This window comes from Oryza glaberrima, chromosome 12, assembly GCF_000147395.1.
Source record: "Oryza glaberrima chromosome 12, OglaRS2, whole genome shotgun sequence".
Classification (NCBI taxonomy): domain Eukaryota; kingdom Viridiplantae; phylum Streptophyta; class Magnoliopsida; order Poales; family Poaceae; genus Oryza; species Oryza glaberrima.
This window is the reverse complement of record NC_068337.1, coordinates 6,525,875-6,548,808: the sequence shown is the minus strand read 5'-3', so window position 1 is coordinate 6,548,808 and position 22,934 is coordinate 6,525,875. Positions and strand designations below refer to the sequence as shown.

At 42.5% G+C, this 22,934-nt stretch overlaps 2 protein-coding genes and 1 long non-coding RNA gene across 3 annotated transcripts; 1 reads left to right on the top strand and 2 right to left on the bottom strand.

The window, feature by feature from the left end:
* Positions 1-3,674: 3,674 nt before the first annotated feature.
* Positions 3,675-11,606, bottom strand: LOC127757265 (argininosuccinate synthase, chloroplastic). The gene is made up of 9 exons (XM_052282757.1): positions 11,426-11,606; positions 11,199-11,303; positions 10,464-10,626; positions 10,316-10,364; positions 9,776-9,958; positions 9,263-9,337; positions 9,013-9,198; positions 8,711-8,799; positions 3,675-4,485 (listed from the first exon to the last, which is right to left on the bottom strand). Exons 1-9 carry the CDS (start codon positions 11,466-11,468, stop codon positions 3,933-3,935), a joined length of 1,446 nt encoding a protein of 481 aa, XP_052138717.1. The 5' UTR covers positions 11,469-11,606; the 3' UTR covers positions 3,675-3,932.
* Positions 5,032-8,064, top strand: LOC127757266 (uncharacterized). Its single transcript, XR_008013407.1, has 3 exons — positions 5,032-5,471; positions 5,559-5,932; positions 6,043-8,064. It is a non-coding gene; the product is annotated as an uncharacterized LOC127757266 (long non-coding RNA).
* Positions 11,607-14,335: 2,729 nt separating the features above from the next.
* LOC127758084 (receptor protein kinase-like protein ZAR1) lies at positions 14,336-22,375 on the bottom strand. The gene is made up of 2 exons (XM_052283713.1): positions 20,505-22,375; positions 14,336-15,522 (listed from the first exon to the last, which is right to left on the bottom strand). The coding sequence occupies exons 1-2, from the start codon at positions 22,084-22,086 to the stop codon at positions 14,747-14,749; spliced, it is 2,358 nt and encodes a 785-aa protein (XP_052139673.1). The 5' UTR covers positions 22,087-22,375; the 3' UTR covers positions 14,336-14,746.
* Between the last annotated feature and the right edge of the window lie 559 nt (positions 22,376-22,934).

The following is a 22,934-nucleotide window of genomic DNA, read 5'->3' as shown; positions in this document are numbered from 1 at the left end:
GCTAAAGCTCTTAAGCACATCATCTAATTCATTATCACTTTCATCATCACTAGAATCAACATCAAGAGAGGTGTGAGAGGGCTTTTGAGTCATCACCTTGCAGCCTTGGGCCATGAAACAAGAGTAGTGGTAGGAGTCGTCGTTGTCATCACTCAAGTTGTTGAAGAGACGCTCCTTGCTTGAAGAGGATGACTTGAAGGCGACGGTAGCAACACCACCTTCTCCTTCAACTTTGTCTTTTGGCTTGGGCTTGGGCTTGACCTCGAGATCTTCTTCATCTCCAGAGTACCACACCTCCGCCATGTGTGCCTCCGCCACATGAGCACGCTTCAGCTTCTTCTTGCCTCCCTTAGCCTTAGCTTCATTTGACTTGGGACAATCGGCAATGAAGTGGCCATATTCGCCACAATTAAAGCAAGCTCTCTTTGATTGCCTCTTTCCCTTGTCATCATCCTTCTTCCCTTTGCCATAGCCACTCTTGCGAAGAAAGTGCTTGAATCTCTTGACAATAAAAGCCATCTCTTCATCTTCACTTTCTTCAAAACTTGACTCTTCTTCTTGTTTTGCCTTCAAAGCAACTTCTTGATTTTTTATCATGGCGGCATTCTTCACCATTTGCCTCACTTCACGAGCTTCCTCTTCTTGCATCTCATGAGACACAATTCTTCCAAGAATGTCACTTGGGGTGAGTCTCTTGAAGTCTTTCCTTTCCCATATCATTGATACAAAAGTGAGATTTCTTGGACCAAATGCACGGAGAAGTCTCTTGACCACAAAGTGATTTGTCATGTCCTCACTCCCAAGTCCTTTAATCTTGTTGACAAGGATCATCATCCTATCATACATCTCTTGTGGTGTCTCCTTGTCATCCATCACAAATCTTCCAAGCCATCCTTCCAATAATTCAATATTGGCCTCACGAACGGCGGGTGATCCCTCATGAGCCAATTGCAAAGTATCACATATCTCCTTGGCCTCCTCAAGCCCATCAACCTTATTGAACTCCTCCGGACTCAAGGCGGAGAGAATTTGCATTGGAAGCTTGAGCATTGCGGTGGATTAGTTGCTCTTGCTCCGAAGTGAGCTCCATGTCATCATGGGGTACATCAACACCTGTACAAACAACTTTCCAAATACTTGGATGCAAAGAGATTAGATGCAACTTCATCTTGTGCTTCCAAGCGGCGTAATGTGTCCCATCAAATTGAGGAGCACGCCCGGAAGGCACGGAGACAAAGTTGTGAGGGGGAATGGTAAGTTTGCTGTAATCAAAAGGTATAGTAGCTCCCTTGGGTGATGGAGTTCCCTTGTTGCTCGCTCCATCTTCATTTCCATTTTCCCCGTTCTTTCCCCCTAAGTCCGACATCGTGGATCACTCAAAGCGGTGAAGCATGAATCAAGAGCACCTTGCTCTGATACCAATTGAACGCACTGATGAAGCCTAGAGGGGGGTGAATAGGCTGTCCCTAAAAACTTAAAAACAAATCGCAGCGGTAAAATTCAAACAGACCCGGAACTTCCAGGTAAGGAACTCCGGAACTTCCGGTCTCCCAGGCCCAGAACTTCCGGTGTTTTAAGACAAGAACTTCCGGGTAACAGAACAGAGATGAAATTCAAATTTGGAAACAGGAGACTAAGCCAATCTTCACAAGATGGTGCACAGATATTCTAAGCAGAGGATATATCACACAATCATTCACAGAAACATCACAGAAAGAGACAAGAGCGATTTTTTCCCGAAGTTCGGACCTTGCAATCCTACTCTCCGTTGAGGGGCTCCAAAGAACTGGGTCTCGATTAACCCCTTGCCTCACTTGTGCAAAAACCCTAGAGGAAATCCACAACCTTCAACCCCAAACACCCCTAGGCAAATTTCTAGAATTGAGTAACCACCAAGATCCAACTCAACCTACTTCTAAAAATCCACCACAAGTGTGGGTTGCTCTACTTCAAAAGCCTCTAGAATCTCAGCACAAGAACTTCACTAACTTACCTCGTTCCCTTTCGGAGGAGAGGAAATCCTTCACAAACTTACCCGGGACATCCACAATATGCAACGGATTCTCGCGGACGACACCTAACCGTCTAGGAGATCATCTCCAAGAGTAATAAGCACCGAGATGACAGCCCACGAGATATTCCAAGTGCTCACCCAAGATCCTAGTCTTCACACCTCTCCAAATCTTCTTCTCTCCCTCTCAATCTCTCTATCTCACAAGAATTAGGCTCTAGATTGAGTGGAGAAGGCAAGAAACACTTAGGAGAGGCTAGCAACAGCTCTAGGTTTGAAAAGTGAAAGTGGAATAGCCAAGGAACGAGCTGGAAACGAGCTGTATATGTATAACGGCTAGGTGACGTCATCTAGCCGTTACTTACAATTTTGAACTGGAAACTAGACAGGAAGTTCCGGACCTGGAAGACCGGAACTTCCGGACTACACTTAGGAAAAACTTTTTCACAAGACCGGAACTTCCGGACCTGGAAGACAGGAAGTTCCGGACTTGCACTTTTGGACAGATGGAGTATTTGCAAAAATGACTCCTAGGGAAACTTGACACTTGTTCACACTAAGAGCACTTGACATATCTCAGAGCATCACCTGGAACCCCTCTTAATAGTACGTTTTTTCCTAAAAACTCGATTTCAAAAGATAAACTATCCTATGCACTTCTCGAATTCCGGTCCGCTTTGAATTTGTACTCTTTGGGGGTCTCCAAGCATCCATCTTCCGCACCTTGGACTAATGCACCTGAAAGTTACTCAATGAACTCATTAGTCCCTTAACCACATTTGTTATTAATCACCAAAACCTACTAGGGGGATTAATGCACTTTCAAGCACCACATTATCAGATCATGGAGCAATTAGACTTAAAAAATTCGTCTCGCAATTTATACGTAATCTGTGTAATTAGTTATTTTTTTTATTTATATTTAATATTCTATGTATGTGTTCAAACATTCGATATGACAGGGTTAAAATTTTTGACATGGATCTGTTTGCCTAACTCACACTAAGGCGCGGCCCAACAAAAGAAAATAGTAGCCCACTAACCATCTCCAACAAAATAATAATGAAATAATACGGCTCCTGTCTACGTCTAATATCTTTAGCTAAGATGATACTCTACTACCGTACTACGTTTCAGAGAAACAAAACAAAACTTAATTAATTAATTAACTGCAGCACGTAGCTTCCTAAACTTACCTAAATTAACGTTAACTTCTAATGCCCTAGCCTGAAAACATATTTATTCCCTGTATCCCATTATATAAGCCAAAGCCCACGGGTAAGCCTAACACGGTCTCTAAAACTAATTTTTTTTCTTACAATTTCTTGTATATGAACAAAATTATAATGATATAAAATTAAATTCAAATGTCAGTTTAATGATATTATTTTCAGCAAATATAATTCAATCTATTTTTAATCAAATGTTTTAAAGTTAAATGCATGCGCACTTTATATTATAGGATGAAAAATATATTGTATTTACATAAATACACTTTCTAATTGATTTGATTGTATAAATAGAATACAGAGGGACGGCATCAGGCCGTTGGGAGGTGACATGGTTCACCTTCATGCAGGAAATTAATATTACCTACACTTACGAACATAATACGGTAGGTTATATACGATAGGATGCCCGCATGCATTTCCTGAGCTTATAATAACACAACGACGGCACCACATGAGACAATCTTATTGCAATTTAGACAACCAAGTCAAAATCAGGTACAACCCCATTATTCATTACATGATCATGCAACACTTCACGAAAGTTGTAATCGAATTGAGATGGCAGTTAAGCTTTCGAACGCTAATACAACTCGGAAAGTATTCAGTGCCTACCTGCAGGCAACACTGCATGAGGTGGTGCTACATTTTCTCCAAAGCACAGAAGTACATTTTAAGCAGAAAACAGGGGCTTAGATGCCCTTCTCCAGCATTGCCCGGACTCTGGTAGGGAGACCATATAGCCTGATGAACCCTTCAGCATCAGCCTGGTTGTAGATCTCCCCATTCTCAAATGAGGAGATGTCTTCCCTGTACAGGCTGTATGGGCTCTTCCGGGACGCGACGTTTACGGAGCCCTTGTACAGCTTGAGAGTCACGGAGCCGGTTGTTGTCGCGGTAATGTTCTCCATGAACGCATCAATGGATTGTCGGAGCAGGTCGAACCAACGGCCAGCGTAGACCAGCTCGGCGTACTTGAGGGCAAGCATGTCCTTCCACTGCATTGTCTCCCTGTCCAAAGTCAAGGACTCGAGCTCACGGACAGCAGCTGCCATGATGGTGCCACCGGGGGTCTCGTATACACCACGGGACTTCATGCCTACGAGGCGGTTTTCCACCATATCAATGCGCCCAATACCATGCTTTCCACCGATTTCATTGAGCTTAGCAAGGAGAGATGCTGGTGAGAGATCTTTTCCATTGATGGAAACAGGAACACCTGCAATAATACCAATCTCCAAATACCTGGATGTATGAAGCTTAGGTTAGATACTACAGATGTGGGCCAAGTAAAAAAAAAGTGTACTAGTGTGGGCGAATGAAAAATATATCTTAGCAAGCAAGAAGATGAAAAACAGCACACGCAAAATTGTAGCAAGCTAACAAGAATTTGCAAAACAAAATGACTATGGTATCTGAGCAAGAATTTGTGATTCTCTTCAGATAGTCCTTGAAAATTAGCTAGTCAGTACTCTACAGTCTCACACAGAAGTTCAATCAATGCCCACCTAACTTAACTACGAACTTCAAGACTGTATGGCCCTTGAGAATTGAGATAGCCCGTACCATCTATACTAATATAAAAAGGAGGAGTTGCCCCCCTCCAATCCTACCGGTGAAATCACCTGGTTCAGTCTCTACCGTCCATCTGCGTCTCTCCTAATCTTATCCGTCCGCTGTACACCGTAGCTCTATCTCTTCCAGCGATTTCGCCCGATCTCATCCCACCAGCGATGTCGCCCCCCACGCGGTGACTGCACCACGCAAATCCCCGGCGCGATGACTCCGCCTACTCGCTCCACGCCTCGCTCCCCGTCGCCTCCTCGCTCCGCACATCGCTCCCCGCGCGCATCCTCGCTCTGCACCTCCTCTCCTCGCGACGATCCACCGCCGGACCAGCGACCTCGCCTCCTCGCTCCGCCGCAACGTCAGACCTCCCTCTTCCTCGCAACGGTTCAGCGACGGCGCACCACCGCACCGCCATACCAGCGCCGAGGCTGCCGCCGCCCACGCCTATCCGCCGGCGCCGAGGAAGGCCCCTTCCGCCGCCGCCGCCACCACCACCATCGCCACCGTGCACTCGAGGTCGTCCCTCTTCCCCATCGGCTGCAGCCTGAGCCGACGTCCTCCCCATCCGCCACCGCCGCTGCCGCCGACGGAGCCGAGGTCGTCCCCAGCCACCGACGCCAACGGAGCCGAGGTCGTCTCCAGCCGATGCCGCCGTTTTCCTGGTATCCCATTCCTAGCATCAACTTGATAATGCAGCGGATGCCCTCACTTTCTCATCTCAAATAATTAACAAAGTGCGCCATTTTCAGCTCTGCTACTGGTTGAAGAAATCATTCCTGGCAAGCAGTTGTGGATCCCTAATTCTGGAGTTCTTTCTCCTTCACCCATGCTTACATGCTGCCATCCTCGATTACTACCACCATGGCTGCATTGCAAGGTTGCAACACGGTGGTGGATGTGGACTTGACAGAGCAGTAGCTTCATATAAGTGCTTTGTTATGTTATCCTCATGAGGAAGAAATTGAATGGATTGAGGGGGATTAATTTCAGGCTCAATAGATTTGGAATAAGTACCTTCCAAATTCCCCTCAATCCACATGGGGATGGATGAACTCAACAAGGCCGAATGCATCTCAAATACAAGTTGTGATGTGAAGGTGATAATCAAGATTGGAAAACCCAGGTAAGATATGACTTTAAGTGGTGCAAGTTAATCGTGATAGCAAATCCGTTTAGTCTTATCAGGAAATGTCATACATGAAAGGATGTGATTGACAAAAATATTTTTTTTAGTCTTCTGATTTGCAGATGCTTTATTGGAGTTGTGCTGCTCCTCGCGACAAACATGAAATGGAGAAGAGAAGGGTATACTCACATGCATATATTATATATTGATATTTGGCCTATTGTAGAAACTATTGGTTTTAAATTTTTTTTTATCAAGCATACATGCCCTAAAAAGCATATGGTTTCTATAGTAAGGGTTGATAACTCCATATTGATATGTTCTCTTAGAAATACATGAAATAGAAATTTGTGTGACATCTAGAAAAACACCTTGATTCACCTTTCTAAAATGCTTCCAGTTATGTTTAACTAATGAACTCTGGATAAATTAAACTTGCTGATGCAAAACCATAATGGATTTGTAAGAGGTAATGGCTTTGGATCTTCAGTGAAGAGTAATCTCTATTTTCTCAGGTTCATTAAAGGTCAACAGGGCACGACCAGCAAATTGATTTTATGGATGTTCTTTCAAGAACTCACACCCTTTTATTTAATCTTGTAAATTTGATGTGTGATTGAGTTTCTAGGGTCAGAGCTTCAAGTGTGATTGAAGCAGATCTACATTTTGTGAGAGATTATGCAGAGTAAAAACGACGTAGTATTTTCTTTCATAATACAATTTGTCATGCTTCATTTATTTTTCTTATGGAGCACACACACGTTGATTTTACTGCTTAAATGATATTTGGAATACCTGATGGGAAATCCACTGATGAGTCCTATTTAACAGAAATTAGTGAGATACTTTTTGCAAAATGGAACATGATACTTTCTGCCAAATGAAACATCTTTTAGCCGCCCTACTTGTTTCTTCACAGTTACCGGTAAAATACTCTCACAGTGACATGTACACAACAAGCTAGGAACATAAACTTAATATGTACTAGAATGTTTAGGACTATCCTTATGATAATTCATGTGCTCGATTTAGCATTTCAGAATGTACCTCATACTCTCAATGGTATAGATGCAAGATAAGCTGGCAGCTTTGGTTGCGTCAATAGGTTTTGTTATTTTCTTTTTTAGATTCTCTATCATGAGAAAAAGTTCAGCCTCTTGGTATTAATGTGAAATTGGGATATGGCTCTTCTGTTACCATGGAAAATTAATTTGTTGTACGGGCAATTATGTTTACATCTGTACATTAGCATACAAGCAAACCTTCGTTTGTACAGCCTGCACTGGCATAATTGGGAAATTAAGCTTATCCCTGTCCAGAAGCATATATCTATTAAATGATTTTTTAGCACGTTGTTGGCAAGAGAGGAACTAAAGTATGCTACTGCATTGTGTATTTTTGCTTGACACATGGAATTTGATTTGTGGAACCCAAATTACCAAAGAATTTAAGTAGATCCCTCCATTACCCCTTTTGTTAGTTGCATTATATAGGCACAGTTTAGATGGAACTCTATTGAATCTTACGTAATATCATTATAGAAGAGGGCTGTTTGAAAGGCTGGCAGCGACAGGAGGCCTACTAATTGTAGTATCGAGTATGGCTACTCCTCTTTCTTATGTTCTATTTCCTGTTTACCTATTCTTCTTTCAGTTTACTGACCATTATAGCATTTTGGTCAAGCTCATGTAGATATCTGTGGAAGTTGTTTCCTTCATATGAGTGGGGCACTCTAGATTCTATGGATGATCTTATGTTGTTTTATCTTTCTGTCAAATTATAATGGAAGTTGTTTGAGGTGCTGGATTGAACTAATAAGGAAAAATCATTGTATGTCTGGTTAAATTTAAAGTTGTTTCATGTTCTAAAGAGTTAGATCTGTACTGTTGATACTTGATAGAAGTGAGATGAGAGTGTCACTCCAATTGATAACCCCCCTCCCCCCCTCCCCCGAACTATGGTGGTGCATCAAATCTGTTCAGGGGCAAGGTATGCCAACATGGCAGGAAGCCACTCCAAAGGATTGCTTGTGAGATGTAAATAATACAACCACTTTCTGGTATTGAATCTGGGTTGCCCATGTAGTATTTTTCTTGGTTTTTTTTTTCATGTTCAAGAAAATGCTTCAATAGAAGGATCATTTGAGATTAAGAAATGATCCTTTGAAGTTTTTGGTTTTTTTTTTGTCGCTCTTAAAGCCTCATATATCTTGCTTATTTATGCTATAGGGGCCTAAAATAAATTATTTTTACAAACATGATGAAGTGGAACATTTAAGATTCAAAGTGGTACATAAGTATTTGCTGCAATTTCAAGTATATTAAGTTATTAACTGGTTCACGGCTGGCAACAAAAATTTTGAGACATGAAGATTTGTGGTATTTGACATTCCTGCCCCTTTATTCTATTGGTCAATGACATGTATCTTGTCGTTCTGCTCTGTTAATTTGTTGGGATATTTTATTAGTTACTGCAGTGTAGAAAAGGAGCTACAAATCACATATATTTTCTTGTCAGGAGAGTTGCACATCATTTTATTAAAACTTGTGTAACCCCACAAAATGAAAACTTTTATGTGAAATTATTTTGGTTACAATATATTGGGTTTAATTTATATTTTGAACATAACGTGCATTGCACGTGCATGATTACTAGTGTACCATTAAGCGTGAAAGCATACTATATTGAATCATGACAGCAATTTAAGAACTTTGCATAAGGAGCATAGAGAATACTTGTAAAGTACCAAACATATAAGACATGATTATCGCTTACTCAGGTTTTGAAGGTGCATTTTCTGGTGCAACTGACATCATATACATATCTTCCTTTGGCTCATTTGCTGGATCTTCCAAAATGTCACCCTGAAATGTTTACATAATGTAAGTACTTAACTACAAAAAGATGAAGAAGATTGATCATGATATCAATACGATGGTGTAATTCATTGATTTGAGGGTTTGGAGCATAAGCAAAACATAAACAATTGTAAGAAACGGGTAGAAGAAAATATCAAATAGAAAAGATCTTCAGAAAGACTAGGAAGGAATGAAGAGTCAAAAAGACAGCAGAAATACCTCATGGCTAAGGTGCCACAAATTTCGATCACGGCTGTATATTGATTTCTTTGTAACAGGAATTGGCACATTGTGTTTCTTTGCATACTCAATAGCATCTTCACGTCCTGTGATATCCCACTCCCTCCAAGGTGCCACCACTTTAAGCTCAGGGTTTAAAGCATAGAATGTAAGCTCAAAACGAACCTACAGAAAAAGGTTAGCATCAGATGACTGCCATATTAATATTCTAATTAACATCAGTATTTACCTGATCATTGCCTTTTCCAGTGCATCCATGAGCAACTGCATCTGCACCAACTTCCTTTGCAACATCAACCATTGCCTGCAATGGAGGTATATGGTGTTTTCAAACAGAATAAACAAATATAAATGATTTGCAATATTTCTGATGTTACTTCAAGCACATCATTTCCATGTTTTTATTATTAACCATTTGTGATAATTACTCAATTGTATATTAAAGGTAGGGTCCTACAATCCTTATAGATCCTATCTCACATATAACAAAGAAATTTGACAGGAGACCATTCAATTCCCATAGAAGCCCAGGAAAAGTTATCAGCATAGTGTTATTTATTAACGCTATTACTAAAGTTATCAGGAAATTTATCTTTTGCCATAGATTTATCCCACTGTTTCTCATGTTACTTATGAGCATGCTCCTGATAAAGCTGCGCAAAAGATGTATTTAAAATATTACCTTTAAGGAAAATATATATTACTAAAGTTCTAGGGGATTACAGATAGAGCAACTATTCACCTTGGCAATAACAGGCCTAGCCATTGAAGTCCCCAGCAGATACTTTCTTTCATAAACTGCACCAGCACGCAAGCAGGGGTATATGTATTCACTAACGAACTCTTCTTTCAAGTCCTTCACAACAAGCTGGCTTGCACCACTAGCTTTTGCCTTCTTCTCTAGCCCTTCCAATTCAATGTCACCCTGCAAAGGTATATGAATCGAAGTTATGGTTAACTGAAAGAAGTAAGAAAGTTTCAAACTATAATGCAACTTTGTTTGATTATTGACAACAAAAGAAATATACCAGTAGAAGACCTAGGAACCCCCCAAATCATGAAATTTGTAAAGCAAAAGGTCATATGGTAAAAAATAATGTAACAGCCAAAAGAATAACTAAAGTACTACTCTACTAGGTAACAGAGATACTGGTGAGAGCAAGCAGAGAAAAACATTATGAACGTCTTCGGTAATGCAGCAGGAAGTTGTGGTTCGTGTGACATTACAAACTAAAAGAAAATAATGCAGGCTTGATAATTACACGAGTAATGAACAACATACCTGGCCAACATCAGCAGTGAAACAGACAACTTCACAACCATAGTTCTCCCTTCAATCAAACAAGCAAATGGCATAGTTTGCATGAGTCAAATTAATATAGAACATAGGATTGTACAAATTGGTACTAAAACAAGAAGAATATATATACCGGAGCCATGGAACAATAACTGACGTATCCAAACCACCACTGTAAGCTAGAACAACTTTATTCAGTTTGCCACGCAGTCCACCTTTCTTTTGATCACTACTACTAGCTGTTGCGGTTGAAATTCCACCATGCTCACTTGCACTTGGCATTGCACATCTTATAGCTGCACATTTTGACAAAGATTATCATTCATTGAACGCAACATGCTAACAACTATAGACAAAGATGAACAGAATTAACATAGGCATAAGCCATAAAATTCCCTATTGCAAACAGTATGCTATCATAAAAGTTCATGTACAATCCTGAAACTAGATTAAACCAGACAAGATGAACCAATCTCTTTTTAACTGCTCACAGAAAGATGTGTAAAACTAGATTAAGCCAAACAAGAGGACATCAAATTGGCTGTATAAGTGATTTCATAGTCATGTCCTAACAGCTTTTTGTGTGTGTGCAATTAAGAGCGTTTGAACCAATGTGGTTAAGTCCAAGGAAGAAAGAGGAGGTTCTCTAAATCAATTGATTTTCTCATTAGCACATCACAAGAACTGATCGAACCAGAAAGCATAGCTTCACAGATCACATGCTTGTCCTAAACAGGTCCACATTAGTAACACAAGTAATTAATCTAGCGCGAACAGATGTAACCAATAACATGTCCTACATTGCACATACAGGTACATAACAAGAGACGATACATCATCATCCACAAGGGCATGAACAGTCATATACCTTGGCTTTTGCTCCCCTTCCCGCTGAGCTGCTGAACCCGAACGACGGAGCCTGCGGCACTGAACAACGCCCCAGCCTTCTCGTGGTGGTGGAGGAGACCCACCCCTGCACAGCCAAAGCCATCCATCGATCCACCGCCGCAAAAACCAATCAGAACGAGTAAAAACAAAAAAACCCAACACATCGTTACAGTAAAAGAAGAAGAAGAAGAAGAAGATCTAGCTCACCGGCGGGGGCGGTGGCGGCGCCGCAGCCGAGGGCGTGCGCCATGGTCGGGGGCGGCGGCGAAGGGAGGGGCGTTCGGAGCGGGAAGGCGGCGAGGGTTTAAGCGCGGCGAGGCGAGAGGGGAGGCGGCGGCGGCGGCGGCGGAGGAGGAGGTTGGTGGGGGAGTATTTGTGTGTGGGCGATTGTGGCTTGGTGATCTGTGGGTGGGCCGTTGAAAAGGTGGTGGGCTACGACTACGAGTCGGACTTCTTTTTTCTTTTCTTTTCTTTTTCGAATTAGAACTAGGATCTACTATCAGGTTTACCTTTTCATTTTCGGTTTATCAAAAACCAGCAAAAGAATAGATAAAAATTGGTGACTTCGATTAAGACGATATAAAAACCGAGTAATACCAGTCAGTTTTCACAAATTGATAAGAGCAGCTCCAATGTGCACCTAAAATCGATTTCAACGTGAAAAAACCGAACTATGCACACTGTGGGAAGCGAACCGTATGTGTCAGATGAAAAAGCGACTTCAAAACAGAAGTCGAACATTGATGATAAAAAATTACTTGTTGCTACAGGTTGTGAGGGGGAAGGGAAAGGTGGGATTAAATTTTTTTTTCATGGGTCCCACCCAAAATCGATTTTAACGCTGTAGAGGTCGAATCAAATGTTTATTCGACTTCTGTGAACCCGACTTACCGAACCAACACTACAAATGCCCTAACCAGCGGTTTCATGAAAACCGATCAATTTTTGGATTTTGTGAACCCTGACTGACTAGGACTACTGCACTAGCTAGTAGCCTAGTACTGTATTCGGTTTTTTTATACTGGCATGAGAATTTCGGTTTTGCAAGTGTATTCGGCGTGGTATTACTATTACATCACGGTGCCCGTGGTATAAACCATGTCGATTGATTGAAATTAGTTGTATACAAAATAGAGTTTATGTCTGTGGTGGAAATAGAAGACAAAAATATATACTCCTATATCGAATCTAATTCTACAAGGTAAAAGTTTTTGTATACTGGCATCAGAATTTCTGTTTTGCAAGTGTATTCGGCATGGTATTTGATCATGGTGTTTACGTATTATGATCGGCGTAGATTTATTAAGATTAGTTATATACAAAATACAGTTTGTGTCTGTGGTGGAAATAGAAGTGAAAAAAATGTATATAACGAATCAAATTGCACCTTTACAATTTATTGACGAAACGTAAGATTACACCTCCCTATCTCTATTTCTACTATTATAAAAATTGAAAAAAAAATTTGTCGGTATTTTGGTACGTCATCCGTGTATGAGTCGGTTTTTTATGTTCGTTCACTTTTGAAAATACAGATCTTTATTTGAGTCGGGTTTTAAATCTGAGTCATATAAGAAATCTCTTTAAAAAAACTTGCATGCTATCTTGAGATGATCAGACTTCTAATTGTAGCTCATAGTTTTCTAGAAAAAAAATATATATATCCAAGCGAATTCTCACAGTGAAAATATTATAAAGATTGAAGATATTTTTGCTAGTACTTTGGTACATCATTCGTGTATGAGTCGGTTTTCAAGTTCGTTCACTTTTAGAAATAAAAATATGTATTTGAGTCGGGATTTAAGTCCGTTCGCTTTTGGAAATATAGGAGCAGCCGTATAAGAAATATCTTTAAAAAATTAACTTACATGCTAACTTGAGATGATCAGACTCCTAACCGCAGCTCATGATTTTCTAGAAAAAAAATATATATCCAAGCGAATTCTCATAGTGAATTTCACCTTAACTAAACCGTATAATAATAAAACTAAAATAGCGTTGCTACACATGGGTATTTTTTCTAGTATGAAGATAAAAACCAAGAGTTGTATATGAAATATGATTATATGAAAATAGAAACCATGAGTTATATACAAAATGCAATTGTATCCATAAAAACATAAACTATCAGGATGTGTTCTTCCCCCACCTTTCCCAACTCAGCTCTCTCGTTTTCCACGCTCACATTTCTCAAACTGCAAAACGACATGTTTTTTTTGCAAAAATTTCCTATGTGAAAGTCATTTTTAAAATACTATTAATCTTTTTTCTTTAAAAATGATTAATACTTAATTAATCATGCGCTAACGAGTCGCTCCGTTTTAGGTGCCAGAGGGATTAGTTCCCATCCCCCACTAACGAACTCAGCCTAAGAGGGTACATAGCTACCAGGAGACAGGAGTTGTGAATCGCAAGCGCAATCTATGGACATGCGATCGCGATCTTGGTCGAATCTCCAAGGGAGGGTACCCAACCTTGGCCGAATCGCAATCCACAGATTGTGCCCGTACCTTGGCCGAATCTCCAAGGGAGGGTACCTAACCTTCCTACTAGAGGAGCTCGTGCTCCGACATAGGTCAATGGGTGATTAGATGGATCGGAAAGTGATGCTAGGTTAGGCTGTGTTCAGTTCCAGGGAATGGGAACTAATCCCTCCCACACGGAAAATAGAGTGATCTATTAGCGCGTGATTAATTAAGTATTAGCTTTTTTTTCAAAAATAGATTAATTTGATTTTTTTAAGCAACTTTCGTATAGAAACTTTTTTGCAAAAAAAAAACGCACCGTTAAGCAGTTTGAAAAGCGTGCGTGCGGAAAACGAGGGAGAGGGGTTGGGAAAATGGTGCCGAACACACCCTTAGTCAACTTAAATGCGTTATTTGGTACACGCTTCGAAAAAATATATTTTCTTTAAAAAAAATATTTTATTATGATGTATTGCTTAGAACACTTATCTTAAAATGTTAGTTAAGTTTAGTTTTTTAAACAATTAATTTATTTCTATAATCCATGGTGATAATCCATCAAATAATCTAAATCAAAATGTGTCTTAAAGCATGTTTTTTTAACAAATTGTGATGGTTATTAAAAGGGTATTAGGAGCTTGTTCCTCTCAAACCCGGACTCCAAATTAAACCGGCATATATATTCCCCCTCGATATTTCACATGTAACTTTTCAATGAACAAACAGCACAACAGTATAGAACTTACAACAAACAACTTGATTATCTACTTCCCTCCTATATACCCTATATATATATATATCATCTCAAAATGATTTGATCAATTCCATCCAAAAGAATAGCAGCCACCCAAAAAAACCACCACTTACAAGTTTCAAGAAAAAAAAAGCTCGGAAAAATATTTCCAAGAACCCAAAAAAAGGAGAAAGAAAATGATTTCTCGGACAAGCATGATCTTGTGATGATCAATTCACATTTTGCGCAAGAAAGAAGAAGAAGAAGAAGAAGAAGATTTCGCAATGGAGCTCTGATCTGCATCGGTTGGTAGCTCGCTCGATCGATCGATCATGAGGAGGCGATCTTGTCGAGGGTGTCGGCGACGGCCTTCATCCTGGGGCGGAGGTCGGCGTCGAGCTCGGTGCAGGCGAGCGCGAGGTGGAACGCCGCCACCACCTCCTTCTTCGGCAGCGGCGGCGCGTCCCGGAGCAGCGCCGGGTCCACCATCTCCGCCACCGGCCGCGCCTCCTCCTCGAACCCGCGCCGCACCCACCGCACCACCTCCGGCACCACTGCGCCGCCGACGCCGGCGCCGTGCCCGTGCTCGCCGCTCCCTGACCGGTCCGTCGTCGCCGCCGACGACGACGACGGCGCCGAGAACGACGCCGATGTCGACGGCGACGCGTGGTCGCCGGGGCCGCGCCCCGTCAGGAGCTCCATCAGCACCACGCCGAACGAGAACACGTCCCACTTCTGCGCCGGCCGCGCCCCCGCCGCCCGCGCCTCGGGCGCGCGGTACCCGCCGCCGCGGTGATCCGCCGCCACGGACGACGCCGGCTTCGCCGCGTACGGTATGGCGCCGCCGAGCAGGCCGCCCGACGACGGCGCCGCCGGGGGCGCGTCGACGACGTCGTCGGCGCATCCGGCGACGGCGAGGAGGCGGGCGAGGCCGAAGTCGGCGACGCGCGGGGTGAAGTCGGCGTCGAGGAGGATGTTGGACGGCTTGACCTCGCCGTGGACGAACCGCCGCGGGCTGCACTCGTGGAGGTACGCGAGGCCGCGCGCCGCGCCCCTCGCGATCTTCAGCCGCGTTGACCACGACAGGGGTGTTTGACCCGGACGACCTGGGGAAAGGTCAACGAGTACATGAGTCAACGATCAATTTGCATATGGGGATTTTTTCATACTGGTTTTTACACTTTTTTTTACTACTGTGTTAGAAGATTAAAGTGGCATACAAAATACTCCATCTGTTTTATATTATAAGTCGTATTAGTCTTTTTTCTAATCAATTTTTTTAAAATTTGATATTGAAAAAATATAGTAGAATTTTAACATAAAACAAACACATTATTATAATATATCCAATACAGATATAATGAAACTAATTTTGTATTATAGGTGTTTAATTTTTCTATAAATTTAATTAAACATAAAAATATTTGACTAGAAATAAGTTGCATGAAACGGAAGGAGTTCCATAGAAATTTCACTCGATTTTAAGCCGACAAAACTGCACATGGCCTCTCAGGTCAGCAAATTGTTACTTATGTCCCCATAAAAAAAATACTACCACCTCCATCTAAAATATATATATATAAGTAACTAACCAACGTTATAAAAAAACATAGCAAGTACAAAATACTATGAACAGCTAAGAGTAATATAACATGCACCAAATTTTAACTAGGACAATAAACAGGATAACAATCTAAACAAGAATCATCATTATTTTCTACCAGCCACATGATTACCCAAATACAATTTGCAACGACGCATGTGCAAAGCCGGACGGCAGCTTAGCCTTAGCTCACAATAAGATCCCAATACTCACGTGCACTCAAATCCTCAAGCAGCATATGGAAATGGAATTATGGATCGCCCCCACGTTTATTAGCTCTCCAGCTAAGTGCCCAGAATTTTAATGACCGAGTAACTAGCAGAGCAATGTGTCTGCAGGACCAGATCAAGAAATGCCTTGAAGTTTCAGGCTTTCAGCAGACACATGATGGAGTGGCAAGTGCAATGGCAGGGCAGCACTGCACTCCTGCCTGGTGACTGTTCTTGTTCCCCCCAGACAGAAGCAACCCATTGTCACTGTGTTTGATTGGATTCAACATGTCCCAGGCCCCAGACAGAGGAGACATAAGAGTAGTAACCATTAACCGTAGGAGGTGGATCCTCTGCAGTTGTGCGACTCTACAAGAGTATTAAAAGTCTCTGGTGTATGAATCCGGAGGAAAATGAGGCCCACATATAAGTGGTTCTCACGGTTCTGATAATATTATAGAGGAACAGGTCGCTAACTGTAAAAAATATGACTACAACCGTGATCCCTCCTATTCAGGTTTTTTTTTAAGGAAAGGCAAGAGGTTTTGCCTTATATATTGATAGAGCAGAAATCCTCCTCCCAATTAGGTTGAACCAGATAAAACTAGATAGCAACTCACTTAGATCAATGCATTTGTTTCTATGTTACTCCTACATAGATAAATAGAATGAAGTGACATGTATACACACATAGTGACAAAAATATTTTTTTATGGTGATACTTGTGTAATATACTGAAAATTTTCTGGCTTTCTATGCTAACTAAATTAGTAGACACCAAACAGTTTGTTGTTAGCAGCTCCTAGAGAATTTCTTAATTTTCTCTTCCATCATTAAAGGCTGTCAACCTTTGTCCTTTCAAGCCTAAAACCACAACACCTGCCAAAACACCAGCCTCACCAGCCAGTTCTACATTGTCATTGAGCACAACAGAAAAGGCACTCTGATTATGCAATTATCACCTCATTTTTCACTTTTTAGTCTTTTTGCCTTTGGCTCCCAGGGACAGCTTTAATGGTAGTCTCTAATGATAGATTAGTGACCAGGAGATGCATGCTGTTAGGGCATGACAGTGACAAAGGTTTCAGGCCTGAAAAGGTCTTTCTGTCTGTCTTCCCCTGTTTATTCTGGAGGGGCTGGAAAGGCTCCTTCTATTTCTCAGCCTTTTAATTCACTTTGGTTTGTCAGCATTGTGCTTATGTAAAGACAGTAAGACAGACAACTTTGGAGCTTGATATGATTTGATGTAAAGATTCTTCTAAACATTAAACTTTCACAAAGAAGGGTACTCTTTCACCCTCTTTTTCCCCTCTCATGCTATGAAACAGTACTACAGAGCATAAATGTGTGACTTGGTTCCATATATTTTAATGCACCTAGCTTGTCGAATGATGCTTAGTGATAATTATTTTTTATTCAAAGAGAAGAAGTAAAGTATATTCCTGGTCTATGCGCACCAACTTTATGCAGGTTACAGCTGCTCCTCATGCTACTTCCATCACATTGGATTTTTTGGAGTTAAAATCAATTCATTGTTCTAACTGTCTAATCTCTAATTGTTTTATCTATGGTTGACAAGCCGGGGAAAAATGAACTAAGCAGTAAAAATAGTTTATGATAAAAACGTTTATATTAGTGTTTTTAGCTGTTTAAAAATCAATGCCAGAAAATAAAATACAAAGAAAACACCTCAAAACCAACTCAAAAATTTAAGTTCTAAAATTCAAAATAAATTTTGGTTGAAAAATGATAAGGCAATAGGTAGACGACGAGATGCTATCATACACATTAAAGCATATCACATTCTCAAGCTTAATAAGGAGGATGGATTCATTCCTCCAAAATAATTGGACCACGCCGTCCACAGTCTACAATGGATAGCAGCAATCCTCCAACCAAACAACCCGGTAAATAAACTGCCCGTCCTTCTCTATCAATTTACTCTTTCAGTTTTAAACTGAACGGGGTGTGCAAGTGCAACGTACCTAGAAGATGAGAAGAGGTTGGTACCTCATATTTATCTAAGGTGTTAACTTACTTCATTGGTCAAACTGTTTGACTCAGTGAATCTCCAACTAACTTGACAAAATAATTTTGCCATTAATTTTCTCGAGAATATGGTAAGCTTATAAGTAAATTGTACATCCTTCTCTATCTTATTAATCTTTTAGCTTTAAACTAGACGGTGTATGCAATTCAAAAGGTCCACTTTGGCTGTCTAAGGTGTTAACTTACTTTCACTAATCAAACTGTTTGACTCAATGAATCTCCACTTAACTCAACGAAAAAAAAGCCATTAATTTTCCGAAGAACATAGCAAGAATAGTAGGAAGGCCAAAAATGAGAAGGTCGAAAAACCGTCCGCTGATCGAAAATAGCTGTTTACACAAAACCATTAATTGAACCAATAAAATCCAGGCGAATTTCATTGAAAATTTGAAATTCAGTTTGATTATTTGAATTTGACTGGTTTACCTAGTCGAGAGGCTGACATCGGTTTTACGAACCCTCGGTTTTGCGAAGCCTGGATAGGACTAAGGACAATTCTTCCGAGTGATATGCCCATGGACGCAGGGTGTGGTCCAGCCAGGGAGACAAGCCGGTGTGCCTTTCTTCTGCCATTGTTTGGAACCTTGTAGGAGGACCAAGGACCAGTCTCGCTCCAGATTTTGTCTGAAAGCATTTGCCTTTTGGTAATTCCTCCCCATGATTGGAGATGAGATCGATCCATCCATTTAATTTCATGTATGTAAGACTAAATTATTCTGTGCTGGAGTTGTACTCCTTGACACGCTTCCGTTGCACGGACTCCTTTCTGACTTACAAGTTGCTTGCTGTCTGTTATTGTACAGCACACTTAGGCCCTACTTGGATTGGGGAATTTTTTATCCAATTTTACTTCTAGGATTTTAGCAAGTCCTAATGGATTTACCAAGTTAGGACTCATTCCACTTCGATGATTTTCAATGCATTATTGTAAGAATTGAATCCTTAGGATTTTTTTTTCTATATTCATCGTTCGTTTTACAGGAATAGATCATACCAAATTCCTAAGGATTATAGTCTTACAAGCTAATTTCATAGGATTCTTAGTATAAGGTGAGACCTCTTGAAAAAATTCTTAAGAAATAGAGTGCATAAGACATCCTAATCTTTTACTTTTCCTATTACTTTGATTTGAAAATCCTACTAACCAAATAAGCCCTTAGTTCTCTTTTCGCAGAATTTACAAATCAAACTGTGCCTGCGGACGTGTTGCCAAATAGAACGCATTAAGTACATGTGGCTAAATACGAGTATACGACATCTCAATTAAAGAACTCCAAAAAAAAAAACAAAGCACGCACTAGACAACCAGAACGCTACATAAAACAAAACCAACTATTGATAGTTACTAATGTACTTCTACTATACACGTAGTAGTATTATCAAGAACTGTGAGGTGTGTAATCGACAAAAGAAAAAAAATAAAAAGGGTATGTGATGGCGACATGTTCCTAAGCCAATGTTCCTAGATTTTATTGATAGTGTCACAAACTATTTGACTGTCTAATCAGGCAGATAAACCCACATTTTCCTAATCAAAATGTTTTGGCTCTCGGGTGATCTCGTCGAATGCAAATCAATCATGGTACTGCAACTACCATGCCACTCCGATAGCAACGTTCCAAAATAAGTACACTGTATGCAACAACTAACGCAAGACAATGTTCCATCCAATCTAATAAAACCAACGTCAAAATCTCGACAAAATTTTGTCAAAAAAGAGAAAAACCAACAATTCTCAATTCTTACTAAAATTAAAGACGCCCCCAGTTTCGCTTACCACTATATAAACAACTTAAAAAATAATCTATAAATAAAATCTTTACATATTTTTTTATTATCGGCGTAAAAACAAATACTCAAAAATAAACTACATAAAAATTTTAAAATTTAAGTTTTCGGAGTGGCTTATGAATATCCAAGAGTGTTAGCCATCGATATGCTCTGTTTAATACTTCATCCGTTTTATATTATAAGTTGTTTTGACTTTTTTTTAAGTTTAATCAAACTTATAGAAAAAAATACAATAATATTTCCATACAAAACATATATTAAAAATATATTCAAAATTTTATTTAATGAAACCAATTTTGTGTTTTAGATGTTTTTAAGTTTTTTTTTCAAACTTTCAAAATTAAAGGACTTTGACAAAAAAAAAGAAAAACAAAGGAGGGGTAGTAGTACGGAGTAAATTAGTTTAGCAGTAAGTGTCATCAGAGAGAGTGTTTACCACGCATCGCGGCGGCGAGGTTGCCGTTGCCGACGAAGTCGGTGACGACGAGCTTCTCGTCGGCGGACCAGTAGTACGCGCGCAGCCGCACCACGTTGGGGTGGCGCGCCCGCCCCACAGCCCGCGCCTCCGCCGCGAACTCCTTGCACCGCTCCCCGCCTCCACCGCCGCCGCCCAGCCGCCGCACCGCCACCGGCGTCGCGCCGTTGCCGACCACCACCTTGTACACGATCCCCTTCCCTCCCTTCCCCAGCACGTACGCCGACGACCGGAGCAGCTCGTCCAGCTCCACCCTGAACCCCCTGTCGATCGCCACCAGCTCCCCCTCGCCGTACTTCCCTCCGCCGCCGCCGTTCTCCGACGCCGACGAGTCGTCGGTGTCGGTGTCGGAGTCGACGCCCCGGTGACCCCATATGCAGCGGCAGAGCCCGTGGCGGCTTTCGTTCTCGTCACCGGCGGCGACGGTGGAGGAGCGGCCTTGTTTCTTGCGATCCTTGACCTTCCAGTAGACGTAGACTAGGATGACGCCGACGAGGGCGACGCCGGCGGCGTCGGCGATGGAGATGAGGGCGATCAGGCTGGTCCTGATCGGTTGGTGGTGTTCCGATGCCGCCGCGGCGGCGGCGGAAGCCGACGATGGGGTGGTCGTCGTCGTCGTGGTCGTCGGTGCCGGTGGCGACTGCGTCGGCGGCGGGACGGCGCGGCAGGGGACCTGGAGAGGGAAGCCGCAGAGGCCGGGGTTGTTGAGGAAGGAGGTTGGGCCCTGGCTGGCGAGCGAGCCCGTCTGCGGGATGGCGCCGGAGAGGTTGTTGAAGCGGAGGTCGAGCGTGACGGTCGCCGGCAGCCGCCCCAGCTCCGGCGGGACGACGCCGGAGAACCGGTTGTGCGACAGGTTGAGCGTGCCGGCGAGCCTCGGGAGCTCGCCGAGGTCGGCCGGGATGGAGCCATTGAACCCGTTCGACGAAATGTCCAGCTGCTGGAGGCTGGCCATCTCGGCCCAGATCCCCGCCGGCACCTCGCCGGAGAACGAGTTCCCGGCGAGGATGAGCCGCTGCAGGCTCCGGCAGTTCCGGAGGTCGCCGGGGAGCCCCCCGGACAGCGCGTTCCTCGACACGTCGAGGTTCTGCAGCCGCGGGATGTCGCAGAGCGCGGCGGGGAGGGCGCCGGTGAGCCGGTTCCCGTAGAGGAACAGCGAGTGCAGCGACGACGCGTTCGACAGCGCCGCCGGGACGCCGCTGGCGAGCCGGTTGTCGTGCAGGTTCAGCCGCCGGAGGAACAGCAGCGAGCCGAGCTCCGACGGGATGTACCCGGACAGGTTCTTCCCGGCGAGCGCCACCCCGACCACCCGCCGCCGCGGCTCGCCGCCCGCCGCCGTCACGTTGGAGCACGTCACCCCGGGCCACCGGCAGGGGTCGGGGTCGGACTCCGACCACGACGACAGCACCGACAGCGGGTCGTCGGTGACCGCCGCCTTGAGCGCCAGCAGCGCGAGGCCGTCGGCGGTGAGCGCGACGACGGCGGACGGCGGCGGCAGCGCGAGGAGGAGGAGGAGGAGGAGAATCGCGGTGGGTAGCGTCGTCATCAAACTCACCCCAATTAATTTTTCCTCCTCTTCTTCTAATCTTCTTGCTTACTTTGCTTGAGCTGAGCTGAGACTCAGAATGAAATGAGCTGAGCTGAGCTGCCTAGTGATTGGGTTAGTGAACAGTGTGTGAGAGGGAGGGAGAGAGGCTAACACTAACACTAGTAACAGACTAGCACTAACTGAAACATGGAGTACTTAAATGGAAGAGTAGAGGAAGGGGAGGAGAGGTTGGGGAAGGTTATAAGAAGCAGATCTGCTGATGTTGGCAGCTAGCTTAGGTTGCCATGTGAGGCATCTGGTGGTTTTATGGAATTCAGGGTGGACTCTAGATCAATGACAATATATTTGTCAACAATTTTTAAGTGTTTTATCTGGCTTAGGGAAATTGTCAAAACATTAGGTGAGAAATACAATTACTTATTCTGTGTGTTATCAGGGCCGTCTGTTTTTCATCGGACAACTAGTCATATGTATCCTTTTTTTGACTCGTGGTTTACTATTTTGATTTTGGGAGATTAATTGTAATTGTTGTTCAGTCCTCTCAAATGGGGAATATCAGAGGAAATCTTCATTTTTTTCCTTTACTTTTTTTTTCAAACCTTTATCATCAATTCTTTTGGTCAGGGTGAGCAATTTAAATGAGAAAAAAAAGATAACTAAGAAAATTCTTCCTTAAATTTGGATGTCCCCTAATTTTTTCCCTTCGATTCTAAAGATTTTTTCTTTTAAATTCAAGATTGTTTTTGGGAAACATTCGCCACCCATAAAAAAAATATTCCTCGAACAAAAATCCACCTTTACTTTATTTTTAACACTGACGGCGCGCGAGTGACAAACATCACCTT

Bases quoted from the DNA above. Each gene is read 5' to 3' on its own strand.
- LOC127757265 (XM_052282757.1), bottom strand. From the start codon at position 11,468: ATGGCGCACGCCCTCGGCTGCGGCGCCGCCACCGCCCCCGCCG. The intron at 9,959-10,315 runs GTATGTTGTTCA...ATACCTTTGCAG, and splicing joins TCACTGCTGATGTTGGCCAG to GGTGACATTGAATTGGAAGG. The intron at 9,338-9,775 runs GTGAATAGTTGC...CCTCCATTGCAG, and splicing joins CTAGGCCTGTTATTGCCAAG to GCAATGGTTGATGTTGCAAA.
- LOC127758084 (XM_052283713.1), bottom strand. From the start codon at position 22,086: ATGACGACGCTACCCACCGCGATTCTCCTCCTCCTCCTCCTCCTCGCG. The intron at 15,523-20,504 runs GTAAACACTCTC...ACCTTTCCCCAG, and splicing joins CCTCGCCGCCGCGATGCGTG to GTCGTCCGGGTCAAACACCC.